The sequence below is a fragment of the Haliotis cracherodii genome, unplaced genomic scaffold, assembly GCF_022045235.1.
Source record: "Haliotis cracherodii isolate W230 unplaced genomic scaffold, xgHalCrac1.p SCAF_22, whole genome shotgun sequence".
In the NCBI taxonomy this organism is placed as follows: Eukaryota; Metazoa; Mollusca; class Gastropoda; order Lepetellida; family Haliotidae; genus Haliotis; species Haliotis cracherodii.
This window is the reverse complement of record NW_027266278.1, coordinates 8,583,652-8,606,925: the sequence shown is the minus strand read 5'-3', so window position 1 is coordinate 8,606,925 and position 23,274 is coordinate 8,583,652. Positions and strand designations below refer to the sequence as shown.

The 23,274-nt window shown below is 42.5% G+C and overlaps 1 protein-coding gene across 1 annotated transcript; it reads right to left on the bottom strand.

Moving 5' to 3' along the window:
• Positions 1-1,379: 1,379 nt before the first annotated feature.
• Positions 1,380-22,646, bottom strand: LOC139471151 (uncharacterized transporter slc-17.2-like). Its single transcript, XM_071253418.1, has 11 exons — positions 22,553-22,646; positions 19,647-19,921; positions 17,863-18,102; positions 17,131-17,218; positions 16,253-16,348; positions 14,465-14,598; positions 12,751-12,900; positions 11,653-11,785; positions 10,746-10,896; positions 2,264-2,354; positions 1,380-1,763 (listed from the first exon to the last, which is right to left on the bottom strand). Exons 1-11 carry the CDS (start codon positions 22,644-22,646, stop codon positions 1,380-1,382), a joined length of 1,836 nt encoding a protein of 611 aa, XP_071109519.1.
• Positions 22,647-23,274: the final 628 nt, after the last annotated feature.

Here is a 23,274-nt window from a genome sequence, read left to right as displayed (position 1 = left end):
GTATAATATGGCCCGTCACTCAGAAACATTATACTGACTGACTGACTATTGCTGTGTATACGCCGCTTTTAGCAATATTCCACCAGAAAATGGTCTTCAGACATTGAAATGAACACAACACTCAGACACATTATACTGACTGACTGAGAGAGTAAATATGGTTATACGCCGCTTTTAACAATGTTCCAGTAATATCACTGGGTGGACAGCAGAGATTGGTTTCAAACACATTCGGCTGACAAGCGAACGCCTCTACACCTTCGCAACTCGACCGACTCTGAGCCGTCGTTTCAAACCAACTAAGCGCAGTCGCTTTATTTCGATGCTTTTGTTTGATGAATTCATCACCCGCACTCGTGAACATTCCGGGGTAGAATAGGTCTTCAGCAACCCATGCTTGCCGTAAAAGGTGACTATGCTTGTCGTAAAAGGCGACTAACGGGATCGGGTGGTCAGGCTCGCTGACTTGGTTGATGCATGTCATCAATCCCAATTGCGTGGATCGATGTTCATGGTATTAATCACTGGATTGTCTGGTCCGTACTCGATTATTTACAGACCGCCGTCATATAGCTGGAATATTGCTGAGTGCGGCGTTAAACAACCAACCAACCAACCAACCGAATATTAAATAGTCGGTGCCTAAATAAAACAGAAAATAAAACAAACGATCTTCATGCTCTTGACATCTTTATTAAGTACACTGACTATATTCACGCTCAAACAAAGCATGTAAACACACCCTCCCTACGCCATTTACGTGAATACCACAAGAAGTAAATAGTGCCGTTATGTCATTCTAAGTGAGCGAGTGAGTGATGATGTCTCCTCATAACAAGCATCCTCGAAGATTGTGTAATAGTTTAAGTCACAGGAGATGTACTACACCACTCTGCTGAATATGATAACATTAGTCTGTAAAAGAGACCCATGAAGATCCGGGTTAGAATAGGTCTTCAGCAACCCATGCATGTCGTAAAAGGCGACTAACGGGATCGGGTGGTCAGGCTCACTGACTTGGTTGATGCATGCCATCGTATCCCACTGGATTGTCTGGTCCAGACTCGATTATTTACAGACCGCCGTCATATAGCTAATATATTGCTGAGTGCGGCGTTAAACAACAAACCAAACCAAAAACCAATTGCGTAGATCGATGCTCATGAAGTCAATCACTGTATTGTCTGGTCCCGACTCGATTATTTACAGACCGCCGTCATAGAGCTAGAATATTGCTGAGAGCGGCGTTAAAGAACAAACAAACAAACACACAAAAATGTTGATGAGACGATTGAAGCAGCTACACAGGCTTCAGGTAAGGGCATTATTCGTTACGTTATGATGAATGATACTGAAACATATGGACGAGCGCAATGAGACTATAGTTTTGTACTTGATGACGTTAGTTTTGTTGACAGTTTGTCTTCGTCTGATTCGTGAATTATCGCAAGCTGAGACTCTTGCCCGGTTTTATCAAACTCGAAGGCAGCATTGACGTGTCCATTTTTAGTATAATTCAATTGGCACTCATGTTCACCGACTTTGTTTTCTTGATTGCGTCCGCACGTGGGCGATTCGTCACAAGTTATATCCGATTTGTTGTCCCCAAGCTCCGGATCTGTCGTCGCCTCGCTTGAGCTCTGTTCTTCAGGCACGGCCCACGGCTGAAGCTCGCCGCTCCCAAGAAACACAAATGCAGTGACACCAACCACGTACACCCCTGCGATGATGAAGAACACTATCCTCCACTCCTCCAGCGTACCCTGTTTAAAAACATATCAACTGAAAATATCACGTTGTATTGTTTTGAAAATTTAACTGGGGTGTGTGTGCAAAAGGGTTGGGATGTTGTGCGTGCGTGCGTGCGTGCGTGCGTGCGTGCGTGCGTGCGTGCGGGTGTGTGTGTGACCACCCGTTTTATATTCGGGTATTCGATTATTTTCAGTAGTGCTTATGCACGAAGTGAGGGCAATTTATTTATTTTCAAACCTATTTGCCGTGCCATACTTCACACAACTCACAATACGTCATTGGGAAGGCATGAAAAACAAAACTATTTTTCAGACATAGGTGTGTCTTTTTGACACAAACTGTTAACTCAAAGTCATGCTGCAGAGAGTAAGAGTTTACCGTTCGCATAAACAAATTTAAATTGATCGTATTGTTCCAATGCAGTCAAATTCCTGCTTTGATTTCTTATTGAAGGGATATACACATGTACAGAGTCAACCTTTGGGAAATGTAAGTAAAAAAAGAAACTTACGTTTGGCGTCAGGTATGCGGCAGCCATGGGCCCGAACATCGACATGAAGGATCCGATCACCATGTAGGCTCCCGTGATGATGCCGGCATACCTGCATGAGTGAGTGAGGGAGTGAATGAGTGAGTGAGTGAAACCCACGAGTTCGGGTATTGCGCTGACAAACCGTGTAGCATAATAAGGGCGAATTAGGATATTGGAACCACGATCATAGATTTCTGGTACGTTTAAGGGACGCAACTCTGCACAGCGAACAGTGGCGGCTTATTCGACTGGACCACTTGTGCTCTTATTTGGACATACACTACTGCCTAGAAGTTCATTCCCCTTACACGCATGGGCAACGCGTTACGCAACCAGTGTGCATCGGGTTGGTCACGCGTGTGATACCCGTGTGCAACGCGTTGCACACGGGTGTGCACCCCGTCCGCCACTCGTGTGCAACGCGTGACACACTCATTAGAGGGGGAACAAACTTTTGACCAAAGGAGGACCCGTCTTAAGCTGAACCTGGAGGTGGTAACAAGGGGGGGAAATTTTGTTATCCTGACGAAAAATGATAATGCACATGTATTTCCTAATGTCTCCTTTCTTTATGTGATTTTGTGGGAATAACATGAATACTGTTGTGATCAAATAGATGTGTTTTGTTTTATACGACCATTGCTTCTAAATCCGATGGTGTTAAGAGAATACATGGTCCTGGAACATGTTATTGCAATTGAAATGCTTTTATTGTGATTTGACATTAACCGTCTGTAGTACGACTTTCAGTGATAATATGTATGAGGTTTGGCGGCGCATTGTTTTTATTGGACCCTAATTACTTTATGATGACTTGGACTCTTTATCACAGCTCCATAGCCGTGAGGCTGGAAAAGAGCAGCATGTAATTAATGAGGGTGGGTTATATCATTGAGGATACACTTGAGGGAGAGAATACTAATTACCGTACTACAGGAAGAGACCTGTAGACGTAAGCGCGGGGTTGTGTTTTAGCTGGCCGTTCGATAATGGCCGCCAGGAGAAGTGAGCTTTGACTGCGTCATCTAAAATAAATAATAAGATACAGCAGTGTTATTTTCACGGTCTGTTGAATAAACTCCCAGTGCAACGGTCAATGTATCTTCTACTTGATCCTTGATACATCATTTTGGCATTCACAATATATAGTATTTCAACGTACAAAAGAGCACTGATCTAAAGCAATTCCGCGGGAGTAGTTGTTACCTGTGCATTACTGTATTTTCTCAGTGAGTACCCGGATGATATAGCAGAAATCTAGACTTGTTCGCGACCTGTGCTCGCCATTCGTAAGCGCATTTTTATTGAAAGTAGAAGGACATATGGTCACACTGATCAACAGAAATGAAATACAGTTTTTGAAATGTAGGTATATTTGTGGGGAGCATCGGTAATGGTGATGCAGTTTTGATAAGACACTTGCTTGGTAATTGTGCGATCTTCGTGTACACTATTTTGACTTGCAACACAAAGAAAATATTTCATCTGCACATTGCTTATTTTACCGTGTGTATATGTTTACATTCAAAATGTAAACAGATTTCACTAAGGAAACGTATTAAACGCCTAAATATTCAGTTTATTTTACAAATTAACTGAAAAATATGTCCATCTTTATTAATATGATAACGAATTCCAAATATTTGTTTATGTTTAATATCATCACCAAGTACAGTTCTGTATTGTTTGGCTTCTTTTCTTAGCATAATTAATATATTGTGATGTGTTTAAGCTCTTTTGGTCGTCTTTATCATTTTTAGTCAGTCGTTTAAATAAATGAATGGATTATTCAGTCAATTTGTAAAATGACTGAAATATTTAGATATTTAATAAATTGCCTGAGTGAATCATATTTTACACATTGACTGTAACATATACACGCTTACAAAAGAAAATACTTGTGAAAACAACGTCTATCGCGCATCGAAAAACTTCCCAACCAAACGGAAAGGAACAAGAATGATTCTGTTCAAAGCTGCAGCGAATGAATGAGTGAGTGAATATGGTTTTACGCCGCTTTTAGCAATATTTCAGCAATATCACGGCGGGGGACACCAGAAATGGGCTTCACACATTGTACCCATGTCGGGAATCGAACCCGGGTCTTCGGCGTGACGAGCGAACGCTTTAACCACTAGGCTACCCGACCGCCCCAGCGAATGAATGAAAACAAAATGCAAATATCATTATTACAACCTACCAAAGTTATAATGTATCCGGGAATATCAACATAAAGGAACAATATCCATTGCGTCTGCAGCTGTACAAAAATACTTATTCGATGTCAAATGTCTATGTGAGAATCAAATACTTTAAAAATAATTATTTGGAAACAATATTTGGAATATATATGAAATATATTAAAATATTTAAATATATCGTTTTTAAACGTTATTTAAATGTATCGAATATTATAACCCGTGTCTGTTTCTTAACTGATCACTTAGTTTGTTTCAATTGTTTCACATAGGTGCCCAGTTAGCTGAGAAAGCCCACGTGACAACTATTTTTATAATGTCCACGGTTCTTAAAAACATACATTGAGTTAGATAACAATGAACAACCAGTCAGTGTATTATCGGTTACCCTTTGAACAAAGTATGTTGTTTTTACATCTGTACTTCACGCCATGATATGAGTGTATTCCCTAGGTTTAGTAACCCTACCTTCACATGTAAACACTTACTTTTGACATATCCACTGTGCAAGATAACAGTAATTAATCAATCAACGTATTTCCTGTTGATCCTTTGATGTCTGGGAATGATCAGTTGATTTACAAAAAAAGTAAATCAATTGATCATACATCTCTTGCTGGGCTGCCACGTGCATAATTCACATTCCACCTCACTTCAAACCTGGATTTAGATTAAATGATTACCCCAGGTACAAGAAAGACCAAATTTGAACCTTTATCCGGTAATCTGAGTGGTGCTACAACTGGGTATACATAATATAAATTCATTAACTGAGCAGCATGTGAATTACGACAAATACAGAAGTGTAGGGTTATACCAGAAAATGTGGATGACAACAAGGGAGTAGTAATTGTATCATCCACGCAATCCGAAATCCGCAAATGCTTTCACTCAGGGATACTTTTTTTATTATCAATCTGTAACAATCAGGGGTATTTCCAAATAACGACATCCGATGAGCTTTCGCCGTTATTTGTCTGTTTGTTTAGGCTGAAGAAATTAATTACCATGCGCCCTTTGTTGAAATCTTCATAGATCACGGGTAACCAATCAGTTTTCAAAAATGCGTAAGTTTATTTAGCTGTCCTTGCAGACTGGTAGCCCAGTCTCTTGTCACGCTCGGTTGCGTTAACGAGCAAATTGACTCACGGCAGCTAGTAAGCCCAAGCGGAAATCCAAAGGTCGTATTACCTGAAGAATCAACCTTCATTTGCGAAATATCTACTGCTCTTAAAATCAATATTTCTCCCAATACTAAAATTCAGAACTTTCTAACCAAGGATTACCAGTTGAAACTGGTCGATGGCTGAACATTCCCAGGGAAGACAGCCAGTGTCCACTCTGTGATTCTATCGCTGTGGGAGATGAATTGCATTATTCATTCCGATGTGAAGCTTTACACCAACGGCGATATGAACTCTTAAATAAGCAATATCTTAAGTTTCCAAACATTTAAGAAAATTATGACCACTAACAGTGTAAGAAATCTAAAAGGCCTATCTAAATTCCTTAACAATATGTACAAGACAATTGGTAATTTGTATTAGTATCCACGTATCCTATTTTTATTATTTTTGTTAAATTGTACATAATAAAAATTGTAGATAATTGTATGTCATGTTATTCTAAGAATAAATGAGTTTGAGTTTGAGTTCGACACCCGAGAAGAAGCCAGAGATTAGTGCTCCTTTTTGAATAGTTTACAATCATGTGTTTTAGGGTTAGCTGTGTTGGCTTAAACGTATTTTTATTTCAAAAGAAATCTGGATCGGTAAACAAGCAAAACTTGCTTATGTAATACCTCTCCAGGTAACAACTTAACAACAGCTGGATATATATATATAAGAGAGTGATGAACATAAACATACAAAATGCACAAATGAAATACACGAAGCCAGTACACTGAAGCAAGTGGTGTCTGTGAAATAAGGTAATGCAGTTTTCCTTTACTACATGCATAAAATTAAGCTACTCAAACCTTTTGCTTTTGACAATGATGTCATGAACTGATTTAAGAAGAGTCATGTTTGTAGAACTGCTTAACTACTGCCATGTAATATCATGTTTAGACCATACCCATGTGTGTAGAAATACACAGTGTTTCTGATATTATCGTATTTTTTAACAGTTATAGAAAAAGTGAATTGCATCTTCAAGGTGATATCCACAAGTGCAGTCTGGTATGTCTGATACATGTCGTCTAAACTTATCAGCGTTTAAGTCACTGCAGCCGAGCCTAAGGCGACAGTGGACAATTTGGCATGATCTATGAAAATATTTGAAGTCAAAATTATTAATAATTGCATCAGAACGATTAATTAAGGATTTGATTTCTTTTAATGAGCGAGCATTAGTTACTTCATCGGATAGAGGGTTCCGCAGGTTGATCATATCCAGAAGAAATGATAATAAGCATAGGTCTGTGTTCTACATTTGATTGTTTGTATGTTGAATCTTTTTCTAAGGTTATATTTGCTGTTATCAGAGAATTGAATATACACTTTTCAAATATTTTGGCTAAGCAGCTTGTGAGTGCTACAGATGTATGATTTGGGCATTCATGTTCATCACTGACACTGACACCGCATCAGCCCGGCAGTGGACTTGACACAGTTATTTGCGCACTGATTATATAACTCCTACAGACAGGTGGGGTGGTTGTTCTAAGCGAAACGGACGACCCCGTCTGTTATCTAATAAATGCTGTGCGGCGCCTTTGATCTTGCCTCCAACCATACACCTTATAGTAGTAAACGACGATCAGGATGGCCTGGAAATAAACACAATTCTGTCTGCCCAGTGTATCCACAATTAACTAGAATGCTTCATATCTACAAATATATATATAGAAAACTGCATCAGTGTGGTTTATCATGTACAATGCTTTCTTACGCTTGGTGAGGCAGACTGAAATTGAACATTAGGATAACGTCAGCAGGGATAAAAGAGGTCATACCAAAGAACTTTATTTACTAGTGGAAAAATCAGACATTCCGATCAACCACTACAAGCCCCGGCCGGATCTCAAGGTTGACCAGATCAACACCCCAAAGGAATATCTCTACGCCAAACAAGGAGTCCCTTTCGTCATGGTGCACAAGAAGGGGGGACAGGACATCGAGTAAGACATCACAAACTACACAGACTTGTACCACTTCTTCCAGAGTAGTGGCGTACCGACCTCAAACCACTTCGTCGCCAATACCGCCGCCCTCCTTGCCAAGAGTCTCTACCAGAATCCCGACCCCCAGGATGAGAAGCTGACCAAGAGACTACTACAAGGACTAAACTTAATTTTTTTTTTTTTTTTTTTTTTGGGGTGGGGTGGGGGTGGGGGGGCGGGGGTGTTTGCACTTCTTTATTTAATCATTACGCTTTTTTACCCTAATAGTATAAGTGCTTCCCCGTGTGCGAGATAGGCTAAAGTCGGAAAGCGCACGTTAAATCTCCGAGGTACCTATCTACCAGAACTTTATTTGCTGTTCTGGTCATACATAAATATATGTAAGTTACGTACATGGGGAGGCTAGATTATTTACAGCTTACAGCAATATAGTGCAAATATTATGTTCAATAAAAGAAAACGTTGATAGATCTATAACACACTTTTTGTACTTTTAAACAAACTGTGGACTTTTAAGACATTTTCGCTTATTGTAATAACATCTAGCTAACCAATCATGTCTATCTATGAAATCTACAAGCATAGTTGCTGTCAAACCTAAAAAACATATACAGGGAGGTAAGTTTTGACTTGCCAAGCACCTTAAGATGAGTTTACTTTTAAACTGTCAAAAGCTATTGTCCCTTCAATACTAGTATAAGTCTGGAAGCTGTCTCTCGGACTGTTATGAGTTATGATGTATTTTATGATATAACTGGGGAATGTTCAAATTAGTTACTGTCATTTAATCCAACGTTCTAACTGTCAACTGTCTCAACAGGACCATAGGTTTGGTTATATATCTCCTCCCTGTCTCTATGTCTTAAGTTGTTAATCGGTAACTGCGGTCCAAATGTATCAACTTATTCATCTATTGTTGCAAACTTGACTGATTTAAACATATCTTATTGATCATGAACTACTCAGTCAGTCAAGCACCTGTATCAGAAATATAAAACCAGCCATGTTTCATGTAGTCCCAATATCACTGAAAAATGCCAATGTAACGAGACATATAAATTTACTCACAGACAATATATTTTTCGTGAGAGTGAAGCACAATTTTATTAAAGTTTAATTAACAATTTCATAAACTATAATAATATTAATATTGAAATTCATCATCACTTGCCAAGTTTATGAAAATGTCCCCATTTGGGAGATGTCACATATAAACAAGGATTCGAACTAAATTTGATCGTCTTTGACACTGAGGTTTATCCCCACTTTGCCAGCAAACTGCAGAAGATTAACAGTGAGTGAGTGAGCATCGTTTCTATGTTTATACAAGAAAAGATGTCATGCCAAAAACGCTCACAGTAGTTAGTGAGTAAACTCACGACCTGTCATGACCTGGTTGAGTGACTTCCTCCAATCAACATGAAAGGATTACCCTCAGAGAAAGAAAGGATTAAAGTCACCCATAAATCTTCTCCTAACGTAGTACTCCAACTTCTAAATGCCTCTCAAAGAAGGATTAAAATCCTAAAGATATCCTATCTACGTGGTATAGGTACTCACAACCTCTAATAATAAACTGTTACGTTTGGTATCCCCAGCAATACTCACCATGGTCATTGGGCAAATGTAAAGATCACAAACCCTAACGAGATTCTGTCAACATGGTCACACCCGGTGATTGTGAAGATCTCAAATTCTATCAACTGCCAGACAGCATGGCTGTTCATATTCATTTACAACATCCTCTTATAATTAGTATAAAAGTGTCCCACACAAAACCTTCTTTTATTTATTCTTTCAAAATACAACACAGAAAGTGGGGTGTGGGGAAATGGGACATATTCCTACGTGAAATAATGAGACATTAGTAGTGGTGACGGCTATATCATAATTGTACTGTCTAAAGCATAAATTTGTCGAACGAAAAACGTTATATTTGCAATCAAATGGAATGACTCGTGTGGGCAAATGAATATGTTCGCAATCCACAAACAATCATTTTATTAATGGCGAACATTTACCAACCCGCGACAATCGTGTCAACACGGGGGTTCCCCTAGCAATAAACTCGCATCTAAATTCACTACTGTTCTACTGTCGGCTAGCCACAATGGCCAGACTGGACCCTAGTGGAATGGTTCATGCCATAAAAGTCTAGCAACCGAACACTAATTAAGATGGGCCGACCTTGTATTTACGGTCTGGTGAGCACAGCTCAATGGCCGCTCATTAACTCAAATTTCACATCTCACTGTTTTGTTTTATCTCACTATTCATTTGATAAATTTGTCAACTTCAACTGGAACCCGGTCCTGTGTTACACGCGTGGCACACGCGTGTGCAACGGGTTGCACACGCGACGCACACCCGTTGCACACCCGTGTCCAACGGGTGCTCACCCCGTGTGCAACCCGTTGAGCACCCGTGTCACATGCGTGTTACACGCGTTCTCAACGCGTGTTAGGGGAATGAACTTTTAGGCAGTAGTGTATGGTATAATTTGCAAATGCATTTTATCAGAATTTCGGAGTATATGCTTACTCCTTCACCGGGATTCATTCGCCTGATGGTGGAGTAAGCATATACTCCCAAACATTGTGTTCCTCAAAATATAGTTGGTTGGTATGTTGTTTGACGCCGCACTCAGCAATATTCCAGGTATATAACGGCAACATAATAAAGAGCGTTGACATACAAAAATTCTCTCTTTTATGTATATGACTTCTATGTGCCATTAAAAGACTTGACATGCTGAATAAATTCACATTTCGTTAGTTCGTTTGTTGTTTAACGCCGCACGTAGTAATATTCCAGCTGTATGACGGCGGTCTGTAAATAATCGAAATCATGAGCATCGATTCACGCAATTGGGATACGATGACATACATCAACCAAGTCAGCGAGTCTGACCACACGATCCCACATAGGCGCCTTTTACGGCAAGCATGGGTTGCTGAGGACCTATTCTACCCCGGATCCTCACGGGTCCATAATTTCAAAATAATCGCGGAGATGAATTATTGAATGGTCCCAGTTGATTTTTAAAAGTGTTTTTGTTTTGCTGTAGCTACATAAAACATCAGTTAACATCACTACGAGGCTTATAGAATGAATCGAAGGGGAGCAAACGTCCACTGACCTTGGAGCGATATCAAGGGGAGTAACCGATGAAGACGACATCGAAGATGACTGGCAGAACATTGCGAGGAGGAAGAGGGCGACAGCAATTTCTCTCTGTTGGTCGTTGACCATGCCGATGCCCACGGTGAAAACGCCACAAACGAGGAACCCTGAAGCGGTGGACATAGAGGTAAACACAGGTAAACATGACATAGAGGTAAACACAGGTAAACATGACATAGAGGTAAACACAGGTAAACATGAGTCTGGGTCTGAGTCTGGGCCAGACAGTCCAGTGAATTACATCATGAACATCGATCCACGCAATTGAGATCGATGACATGCATCAACCAAGTCAGCGATCTTGACCCCCGATGCCGTTAGTCCCATTTTACAAGCATAGTCGCCTTTTACGGCAAGAATGGGTTGCTGAAGACCTATTTTGATCTACCCCGGATCTTCATAGATCTGAGTCGGAGGTAAACAATGCGATAGTCACGGGGGAACATGTCGGCCACGCTGATAAGTATGTGTGTACGCTGTGCATCTGGAGAGCGCTGAAGCAGAACCGATGCAGAACTAATACAGAGAAAAGACGTCTCATCCAACGTAAAGATCCGGGCTAGATTGGGCCTTCAGCAACCCATGCTTGTCAGAGGCGACTAACGGGATCAGGTGGTCAGTCTCGCAGGCTTGGTTAATGCATGTCATCGTATCTCACTTACGTAGATCGATGCTCATGATATCAATCACTGGATTTTCTGGTCCAGACTCGATTATTTACAGACCGCCGTCATATAGTTGGAATATTGTCTGGTAGTTAACAACAAACGAATCATCAAATTTATGATTTTTTCAAAGCCTAATGTTTCAAATTTGTTTAGCTCTAATGATAAGACATGTAGTTGACGACGGGTCCTGGCTACCTGAAGACTGAACTATTTTTCGGATCCACGTGACACTGATGGACGATTTCCTCAAAAGTAGATCTGAGAGATATCCCCACGCCATCACACCGACAAATCTGGTAGCGAATGGGGCGGACGAAATGATGGCGTTCTGCAGGGGAACAAACGAAGGATCACATTTACATCTGAACACAAGTTGTAACAAAAAAAGTAATGGAATGTGCGAAAAGTCCTCCCGGGTCTTTAGAATGCACGCGTGAATGTAAGTTTCAAACTTTTACAGGAACTGATATCAAAGAATGTGGAAATGTTAAGAAGAACATAGGGTAACTGTCAATTCGTGAAAAATGAATAAACATATTAAAACGACAACGCCAGAAACTAACCAGTCTCGATTATCCGCCGAAACAGATTCCACTGGGCGCAAAAGGCTAAATAGCGATGATATTATAAGAATTGAATTGAAAAGCAGTGATGGTACCATCGGTGTTCGCTAAAGAACATCCCAACTTTCCCAAAACTGACTTATTTTTTTAGAATAATTAATAAATAAAAACACTCTGTAGTCTGTATTTTTCACTGTGTGAGTTGGGGCACACGTAGAGCAGTCTTTTTGCTTGTTCGGATCATAAGATATCGTTTATTCGCCGAGTCTTCATTAAGGAGGAAATGGCATTTCAAATATACCACTGACCGGCATTAAGGTAGTTCCGACTTTGTTATTGAAAGAGTTAACAATGTTCATAACACGATAATTAGAACAGTGCCTTTAAATATTTGGTCTTTAAGCACTCCTCCCAAAACGATATCAATATTGAAACGAAAAATAAGGAGCTATGGACGGAGAACGAGATTATGGTGGAAATTGCATTTGGAAAGTACCAAAAAAATATTCTCAGCCAAACTTCCGAAGGCAGATGGCGACCTTTACACGTCTAAACCAGCAACAACAACGATACTGGTCCAGATTATTGCAGTTTCTGAAACTGGAGATAGTCTCTTGGCTTCTTTCATTACATTTTTGGGGATAACTTAACAACTGTTTTTTTCTCTGTAAAATATGGTTATTTCAGAGACTAGATGTTTGTCCCCCTTTGTGAGTATGTGGAGTCGCACCTGTTCGATGGAGAAGTGGAGGACGTCACTCATATATTTAGGGAGGTAGGCGAAGAAGATGCTGGAGCACCACATGTGGCAGGTCTGGACGATGATGAAGGCCCACACTGGCCCCGACAGGAACATCTGCAGGAACGGGGGACGCGAGGACTGGAAGGAGAACATTGATTGGGTGTGTAGTTAGTGAGTCGGGTTCAACGCCGCTTTTCACAGTATTCCAGTTATATCACGGCGTGTCAGCTTAATGTGGGAGGAAAGCCCGAAAAGATGCAGGTCTCAGACGTTTACCACTTCGGTGAAACCCACGGTGCTGACACCATGACCTAGAAGCATAATCGGGGCGAACCGGGATTCAAACCCACAGTCATAGGTTTTTGGCGTGCCCAAGGGACGCAAGTCTGCACAGCGAATCGCGGCGTCTTAGACGATTGGGCCACCCGTGCCCCCGATTGGGTGTATAAACGGCTTGTTTTATACACGGTTATGCATTCAAATAAGTCCTGCCCGTTGAATATTCCTTGACAACTATTTCTCAGAATTAATCTTTTAGACTGCGAAAGTAATTCGGTAACAATTTACGAAATGTCAAGAAGTTGATAAGTACTCGCGTACTGATGCGTCATCCAAAATGGCGGACAAGCTTTCGCGAGTAACGAACAACGGGTGTTCATTTTAGAATTATATATATATATCGCTGGGATTGGACTTGAGAGAGTGGGTGGCGGAGGGGGCAGGTGACATTTGATGAAATCAGGAGTGAGGAATGTTAGATTTTGTATGAAAATGTGGGAAGAGGGGAGGGAGTCAGAATGATGGAGGGGGTGGGTGTTCGTTGGGTGAGCGTAGTTGGGAGTGATTTGAAGGCATACAGGAGGCGAGATGGATGGTGAGCGTAGGGGGCTGTTGGGAAGTAAAGAAGGACGCATAGGGGGCTGTTGGGAAGCAAAGAAGGAAGCATAGGGGGCTGTTGGGAAGTAAAGAAGGAAGCATAGGGGGCTGTTGGGAAGCAAAGAAGGAAGCACAGGGGGCTGTTGGGAAGTAAAGAAGGAAGCATAGGGGCTGTTGGGAAGTAAAGAAGGAAGCACAGGGGGCTGTTGGGAAGTAAAGAAGGACGCATAGGGGGCTGTTGGGAAGTAAAGAAGGAAGCACAGGGGGCTGTTGGGAAGTAAAGAAGGAAGCATAGGGGGCTGTTGGGAAGTAAAGAAGGAAGCATAGGGGGCTGTTGGGAAGTAAAGAAGGAAGCATAGGGAGCTGTTGGGAAGTAAAGAAGGACGCATAGGGGGCTGTTGGGAAGTAAAGAAGGAAGCATAGGGGGCTGTTGGGAAGTAAAGAAGGAAGCACAGGGGGCTGTTGGGAAGTAAAGAAGGACGCATAGGGGGCTGTTGGGAAGTAAAGAAGGAAGCACAGGGGGCTGTTGGGAAGTAAAGAAGGACGCATAGGGGGCTGTTGGGAAGTAAAGAAGGAAGCACAGGGGGCTGTTGGGAAGTAAAGAAGGAAGCATAGGGGGCTGTTGGGAAGTAAAGAAGGAAGCATAGGGGCCTGTTGGGAAGTAAAGAAGGAAGAAGGGGCCAGTCGGTTTTTCTCTTATAGCATCAATGCCGTGAACTGAGAAGAGAAATGACAAGTGATGAGGTCAGCGAATGCACAAAATCTGATGTCCTGCGTGCACGCTCCTCATCAATGATACTGATTCCGGTATCGCTTGCCCCCATACCTCCTGTGGGTCCTCTTTCTTCATGGTGTGCTTGGCGATGTACTGGGCTTCCTCCTGACTGATCCATGGGTGCGTCTCCGGGGTGTCGTGAATACACAGGAACCACACCACACACCATATGGCGCTCAGTCCACCTGCAGGAGAGATTCACTACGTGAGGATGTTCTTAAGGCGAACCGTATACAGGAGTGAGTGATTGAGTATGGTTTTACACCGCTTTTAGCAATATTCCAGCAATATCACGGCGGGGGACTCCAGAAATGGGCTTCACACATTGTACCCATGTCGGGAATCGAACCCGGGTCTTCGGCGTGACGAGCGAACGCTTTAACCACTTGGCTACCCGATCGCCCCCCGTATACAGGAGAGCACAACTACATGAGCCATGGCGTTATTGCACGTTCCCGTTGAATCTCAAGCAACGGAATGGTTAAGAACAAACAAACAAACAAACAAACAAACAAACACGAGTAACGTTATCAAAGACAACATAACTGCAATGAATCTTCAGTTTCATACAGGACGTATATTTAAAACAATCAACAAGAACGTTACCAATTGATACTCTTTTGTGCTTTATAAGCAATAGGTTCGTATAAGAATGGTAAAACTATGAAACAACTACGCTGGGATATTGCTAAAACCATTCTCACTCATATAAGAGTATAGCAAATGCACATGATGCCACACTGATTGACGTTGGTACATGCTTTTTGGGCCTGTGAAAATTCGGGGTAGAAAATGCGACTATGCTTGTCGTAGGAGGCGACTAACGGGATCGGGTGGTCAGGCTGACTTGGTTAATGCATGTCATCGATCCCGATTGCGTGGATCGATGCTCATGATGTCTGTCACTCGATTGTCTGGTCCAGACTCGATTATTTACAGACGGCCGTCATATAGCTGGAATATTGCTGAGTGCGGCGTTAAACAACAAATAAATAAACAAAAAAAACAACAAAACATGCTTTTTGGGGAGCGTATCAAAACTACAAATTTGCCAGATACTCCTAACGGAAACTGCCTCCGACAGCTGTCATACGAGCTGAACATGTGACCACCATCAAGATCTCACTGATTCGAGCTTCATGTACAGGGATAATCGGTTAAGACGGTTTCTTTTAATGATCCCAGTAGAAGCGTTGCGCAGCAACCATCATTTGACCCGTCTGATTCTAACATAGTATCTCCGTTGATCCCCAGGATTACGTAATCAAGATTTCATAAATTTTGTTACTGAATTATGCATTCAAATTTTGATGTTAAAAATCCAGAAAACATGAACACTGTATATGGACGTTCCCACAATCAATTTCACCGATAGCAGTCAGTTTTCATGCAGGAAAGAAATATTCAAGTAATGTAAAATCGATCCTGCTAATACTATATAAAGACCACTATATACTGCAGGCCAATACCAACGCAATACAATATTGACTACCACGTGAAATAGACTTGCCCTTCAGCAACCCATGCTTGCCGTAGAGGGCGACTAACGGGATCGGGTTGTCCGGGGAGGAAAGGTCTTCAGCAACCCATGCTTGCCGTAAAAGGCGACTCTGCTTTTCGTAGAGGGCGACTAACGGGATCGGGTAGTTAGGCTCGGTGACTTGGTTGATGCATGTCGTCGTATCTCATTTACGAAGACGGATGCTCATAATATCAGTCACTGGGTTGTCTGGTCCAGTCTCGACTATTTAGAGACCGCCGTCATTCAGATGTAGTATTGCTGTACACAGCATTATACAACAGACAAAGACAGAACATAGACCAAGGCTTGTCTCTTACCAAACACATAAAAGACGTAGGGCCAGCCGTTATCGTGGGGGATGGTGCAGATGAAGCCGGAGAGGAGGGACGCGGCGAGGCTGCCCACGTTGATGCCTGTGGATGAAGATGTAGGAGTGGGATCACCAGGAACCACCGTAAGAGGAGTGCCAGGGGATTACCATTTTGGAATTTTGGAATGAACACACACACACACAGATATATATATATATATATTACTGCTTTTGCCGTCCATCTACCGTCAAAATATATCCAGACCGCCTCCGTGGTCTAGTGGTAGAGCGTCCGCCCGGAGAGCGGAAGGTCCTGGGTTCGATCACCGGGCGCGTCAAACCGAAAGACGTTAAAAGATGGTACTTGTTGTTACCCTGTCTTGCGCTCGGCATTAAGGGGCTAAAACAAGGACTGGTCGGCTCAGAGTCACTATACTGTGTCTGAGTGGGGTATTCATGTTAAACTGCGGCATGGTATCTCAGTGAGCTAGCACTATAAATCGGCATCAGTCCTGTCTAGTACAAGCAGTCACACACTCACACGTGCATGCACGTCGCTATATAAGTGTAATAATCTTGGACGCGACGTTAAACCCAATTTCACCTCACCTCACCTCAAAATATATCTACTCGTATTACTAATAATAATATAGTGGCTTCAAATGTGTAGGTTTACTATACCTGTGATTACTCCTTTTACAGCTATCACTACTTCTTTTACCACTGCTATTCTCGCTAGCGCTGCTACTACTAATACTTCTACTTATACTTCCATCATATAGCTGGTGTATTTCCGAATGCGGCGTTAAACACTCAAACAAACCGCAACTACAACTTCTGTAAACTTCGGTTGCTATGGCTATAGTAGTATCTGCGTTCACCTACCCGTGTATGTGCTGGAGACGAGCTGCACCCGTTCTGGGCCCGGCGCCCAGTGTGACCACAGTTCCAGGGATGCGGGGAAGATAGTGCCCTACAGCAGTCAGACAACATTAAGTCATCGTGTCACTTCTAGTGTTTTCTTCTTCTTTTTTGTTGTTGTTGTTGTTTAATGCCATAATTGGGATCGATGACATGCATCAAACAAGTCAGCGAGCCTGACCACCCGATCCCGTTAGTCGCCTCTTACGACAAAACATAGTCGTCTTTTAGGGCAAGCAAGGGTTACTGAAGACCTATTCTGCCCGGATCTTCACGGTCCACGTGTGTTATATATTGCAATTCTATGTTACTTGTTCCTGCGTTTTACCGAAGTGGACCCGTGAAGATCGGGTGGTCAGGCTCGGTGACTTTGTTGATGCATGTCATCGTATCCCAATCGATGCTCATGATATCAATCAGTGGATTGTCTGGTCAAGACTCGTTTATTTACAGACCGCCGTCATAAAGCTGGAATATTGCTGAGTTCGGCGTTAAACAACAAACAAACACACTATTTACCTAAGCGGTAAACTTCTGAGATGTGGGGTAGAATAGGTCTCCCCCGTGAAGATCCGGGTCTGGTCTAGACTCGATTATTTACAGACCGCCGTCATATAGTTGGAATATTGCTGAGTGCGGCGTTAAACAAACAAACAAACAAACAGTTAAACAAACAAACAAACAAACAAAACTCACTGAGAAGAATCCAAGGAACACCCTGAGACCGATTAGGAAGTTCACATGTGCGCGTGCACCAAGCGGCGTCAGTAATGTGGCAACCGCAGACGCAGACACGCTGACGCCGACGACGATCTTGGCCCCAAATCGCCTGGCAACGAAGCCGCTGATGGCCGGGGCGATGAAGCTGCTGTAGAAGGCTGCTGAGAGGATGATGCCCTGTGTCTCGCTGTCCCAGTCAAACTCCCCGCGGGGCATCTGCAGGGTAGAGATGACAGATGCCATGAATACGCATCTCGTTATGATGGCATCCTCTGATCCATGTACAGGTAGAAACCTTGCAGTGTGTATATATCATGCGATATTGTGGAAACGATGTAAATGGAATTAACATTGTATGTACCCCCCCCCCCCCCCCCCCCCCCCCACCCCCCTTGAATAAATAAACATGAACCAAGATACCACCTTGCTGCTCCAGATATACTACTACTACTACTACTACTACTACTACTACTACAACTACTACTACTACTACTACTACTACTACAACTACTACTACTACTACTACTACAACTACTACTACTACAACTACTACTACTACTACTACTACTACAACTACTACTACTACTACTACTACAACTACTACTACTACTACTACTACTATAGCTGCATCTACTAATGCTACTGCTACTATTAGAACTGCTACTGTTCCTACTGCCTCTGTTCCTATTACCATTACTACTACTACTACTACTACTACAACTACTACTACTACTACTACTACTACTACAACTACTACTACTACAACTACATCTACTATTGCTACTATTACAACAGCTGCTACTATTCCTACTGCGTCTGTTCCTATTATTATTACTGCTACTTCTGCTACTACTACAACTAGTACTCCTACTACTACTACTACTACGACATTACTGCAACAGTTTCTACTGCAACTGCAAGTCGTCTAAGGCGCCGCGATTCGCTGTGCAGAGTTGCGTCCCTTGTGCACGCCAGAAACCTACGATTGTGGGCTCGAATCCCGGTTCGCCCCGATGATGTTTCTAGGTTTGTCAGCACCGAAGTGGTAAACGTCTGAGACCTGCATCACTTCGGGCTTTCCTCCCACATTAAGCTGACACGCCGTGATATAACTGTTAAAAGCGGCGTTAAACCCAACTCACTCACTCTTCCAACTTTAGTGTTTGCAATACTACAACTACTACTACCCCTTCTACTACCCCTTTTACTACTACTACTACTACTACTACTACTACTACTACTACTACTACTACTACTTCCCCGTGAACCATGTTTTGTCGTAACAAAGGACAAACTAAATCTTGAAAACGTCTCAATGTAAATGGGGGCGGTCGGGTAGCCTAGTGGTTAAAGCGTTCGCTCGTCGTGCCGAAGACCCGGGTTCGATCGTCGACATGGGTACCATGTGTGAAGCCCATTTCTGGTGCCCCCTGCCGTGGATATTGCTAAAAGCGGCGTCAAACCATACTCACTCACTCACTCACTCACTCACTCACTCACTCACTCAATGTAAATGTGACCGCCCTGGATGTTGTGTCACGGGTCAAGTCTTATGCCCACGTCGCTCCCTGTTGCCCGCGGCACACAGGATGCTCACCTCTTCCTCTGACGCGTAACAAACATATATTTATACATCTGTTTATAACGATGACAGTATGTGCTTAAGTTGATTCCAAAAATAAGTTTTCGATGCATTTTCCGGAACATGTTATCATAACATCCATCTTCCTTTCTTATCTGCCCACGCCATGCATACTTACGAAGAACGTTTCGTTAAAGGTGACAGGGAAAGAGAGATTTCCGTCTTGGGTCCAATTTCCTGACCCCCCGCGCCTGCCCCCTGTCATGCACACCAGGGCCATGGACATACAGTTCCTCAATAGGATGATGAAGACAACGCCCATGCTTGTCAATATGGCCGTGAACCACCGCCATGATGTCATCTTCTGCAGGAACGACGGAACGTCATCGGCACCATTGGCGCTATCGACCTCCTCACCATCCTGCTTCAACTTCAGAGGTTTATCTTTTGTGCCTGTTTGTGTAAAAAAAAAATATCAATGCAAGAGAATAAAATGTCTGGATTCTCCTCCGAAACAGATTCCTTCTGGCGCAAAAGGCAAAATTGCTGTGATTGTTTGTTTGTTGTTTAACGCCGCACTCAGCAATATTCCATCTATGTGACGGCGGTCTGTAAATATTCGAGTCTGGACCAGACAATCCAGTGATTGACATCATGAGCATCGATCCACGCAATTGGGTTACGATGACATGCATCAACCAAGTCAAATTGCTGTGAAGAATATATGAATGGACCATTGAAACAAACTCAGTGATGGCACCAGGCCTTCGCAAAAAGGATAAAATATTGTGTGAGTTGGGTTTAATCCTTGTATAAGTTACAGAAAGCCATGATCTTAACGCTTTGCTCCCGTCTTGAGTTTTTCGAGGATAGTAAAACGTAATAATGCAATAAATGAATAGGTAGCGATCATGGTATGCGAGGGGTGTGGGACAAACAAATCACATGTCCATCGTTAGAGACGCCCGTCATCTCGGTAACTACACGGTGTCAGGTGTTCAATCACAGAGAAGGGTAGCCGATGGCAAGTTGAGTGAAGCTCGATTCTCGATGCAACATAGCACAGTGCCTCAGCAGCGGGACACAGCAGTTGTTGTGAGACCACTGTGAGTTGCGAAGACACCACTGTGAATTGCTGAGAGACCACTGTGAGTTGCCGAGAGACCACTGTGAGTTGCTGAGAGACCACTGTGAGTTGCCGAGAGACCACTGTGAGTTGCTGTGAGTTGCCGAGAGACCACTGTGAGTTGCTGAGAGACCACTGTGAGTTGCCGAGAGACCACTGTGAGTTGCCGAGAGACCACTGTTAGTTGCTGAGAGACCACTGTGAGTTGCCGAGAGACCACTGTGAGTTGCTGAGAGACCACTGTGAGTTGCTGAGAGACCACTGTGAGTTGCCGAGAGACCACTGTGAGTTGCCGAGAGACCACTGTGAGTTGCTGAGAGACCACTGTGAGTTGCTGAGAGACCACTGTGAGTTGCCGAGAGACCACTGTGAGTTGCCGAGAGACCACTGTGAGTTGCTGAGAGACCACTGTGAGTTGCTGAGAGACCACTGTGAGTTGCTGAGAGACCACTGTGAGTTGCTGAGACATCACTGTGAGTTTCTGGGACACCACTGTGAGTTGCTGAGACACTACTGTGAGTTGCTGAGACACTACTGTGAGTTGCCGAAACCTGCTTATAGCTATTGATGAGTGCTGACGAGAAAGGCGGAAAACTTCTTGGAGATTGTGTTTTATATCTAATATATGAGAAATTAAACTAGACGTAGCTCTAAACCCGAGGATCAACGACTTTTATCCCGAAGTAAATACCATGTGGGTGCTGCCAGCGAAGTGGCATACAGTAGCCGGTCGGGAGCAAGTCAGCGAGCATGGTTTTACGCAGCTTTTAACAATATCCCAGCAAATATCACGGCGGGGACACCAGCAATAGGCTTCACACATTGTACCCGTACTCATATGGCGAATCGAACATCGAATCTTAAGCGTGACGAGAGAACGCTTTAACCACTAAGCTATCCCACCGCCCCGAGGCCAGGATAAATACGTACGTTCAGATACAACGGGAACCACTTGGACATGTGCGATTGAGTGAGGCCATTGTCGGATATTAACCATCTCTATCGCTCTCACAGACCTTGCTCAACACTTGTGTTAAAGGTTCGTTTACCTTAAACAGTTATTTGTTTTTCTCAAGTAAACAAGTTGCCAGCCCCACTGTCTACAGTGAAGCTTGTACGGGTTTTAACGACACAATACCAACAAGACATTTTCTACTACATCGAGGTCTTGTACAACACTGTTGCTCGCTGATAATTCACAGCAGGTCAGCAATAGCTTACTGTCGGGTTTGACATATTGATTATTTGCATTACTTATAAATATACGGGGCGGTGGGGTCTAGTGGTTAAAGCGTTCGTTCGTCACGGGTTCGATTCCACAAGTGGTACAATATGTGAATCCTATTTCTCGTGAGCCCCTCCGCGATATTGCTGGAATATTATTTAAAACGGCTTAAAACCACACTCACTCAAAACATACAAATTAGTGAGTGTTTTATCAATGTACTGATAACAGTGGCATGGCATACATACAATGCATATGCATACAGGTGGTTTTCATTATTTTTTTCCAAAACAGTACACTCTAGAGTAGTTTGGGATATAATAAGTAATATATATTATTTATAGTTATTCCAACCTTAAATATATCTTAATCTTACAACGGAGAGAAATTGAATATAGATTTTGATCTGGTCATTTAAAGTGACATATAGATGAGATGACATGTTGGACAATGTCCATTTGTTTCCGTTGGAATAGGAGAGAACTGTTTCGTATCAATATGTGGTTGATATAATGGACGGAGATTTCTCCCCAACTCATATCACCAGGCAAAACGCAAAAAAGATGTATGTTCCTTCAAACACCACGAAAAGATACTTGACATAAATACGATTTGATATCCTGGAGCCTTTATAAATATGTATATACACCACTGTCAAATCTGTATTTTGCATTGCATAGTTTTGTACACGGGTATGTCTACTTGTGGAATAATAGATAGACAATGTACTCACCTAGACTTCTTGCATTCACCAGCTCTACGGGGTCACTCTTACTAGGGTTGATGAAGGCACTGGGGCTTATCAGGGATATTGTATTCCTCACCATATCTAAAAAATGGTCTGCCAACAAACGTTAAAAACTCTAATTAATTGTTTGTTTGCGTGTTGTTTAACGCCGCACTCAGCAATATACCAGCTATATGACGGCCGTCTGTAAATAATCCAGACTGGACCAGACAATCCAGTGATTGACATCGTGAACATCGATCCATGCAATTGGAATACGATGACATGCATCAACCAAGTCAGCAAGCCTGACCACCGTTAGTCGCCTCTTACGACAAGCAAAGTCGCCCTTTAACGGCAAGCAACGGTTGAAGACCTATTCTATCCCGCATCTTCACGGGTGCTCTAGTTAATACATGTAGAGAAAAATCATAAATTTAGAGAAGAATCATATTCATTTCTCGATGGTGTTAATAAATAGTTAGAAAAACAGTCACTACTGATTTCAATTTGTTAAAACAGAATCATGCATGTAATCGTACCTTTGCAACGTAAATTCCAGTCGTGTGGTTTGGTTTCTAATTCACCGCAAACCTATGCATTCTTGTGGTCGAAAGATTGTTTATATATCAATATTTACTTTTTATCTTGACAACAAAGGCTGCTAGTTTGCGGGGGGTCTCCGCTATCAGTCGGCCATCAGGAAGCGATGTACATATCAACGTGTA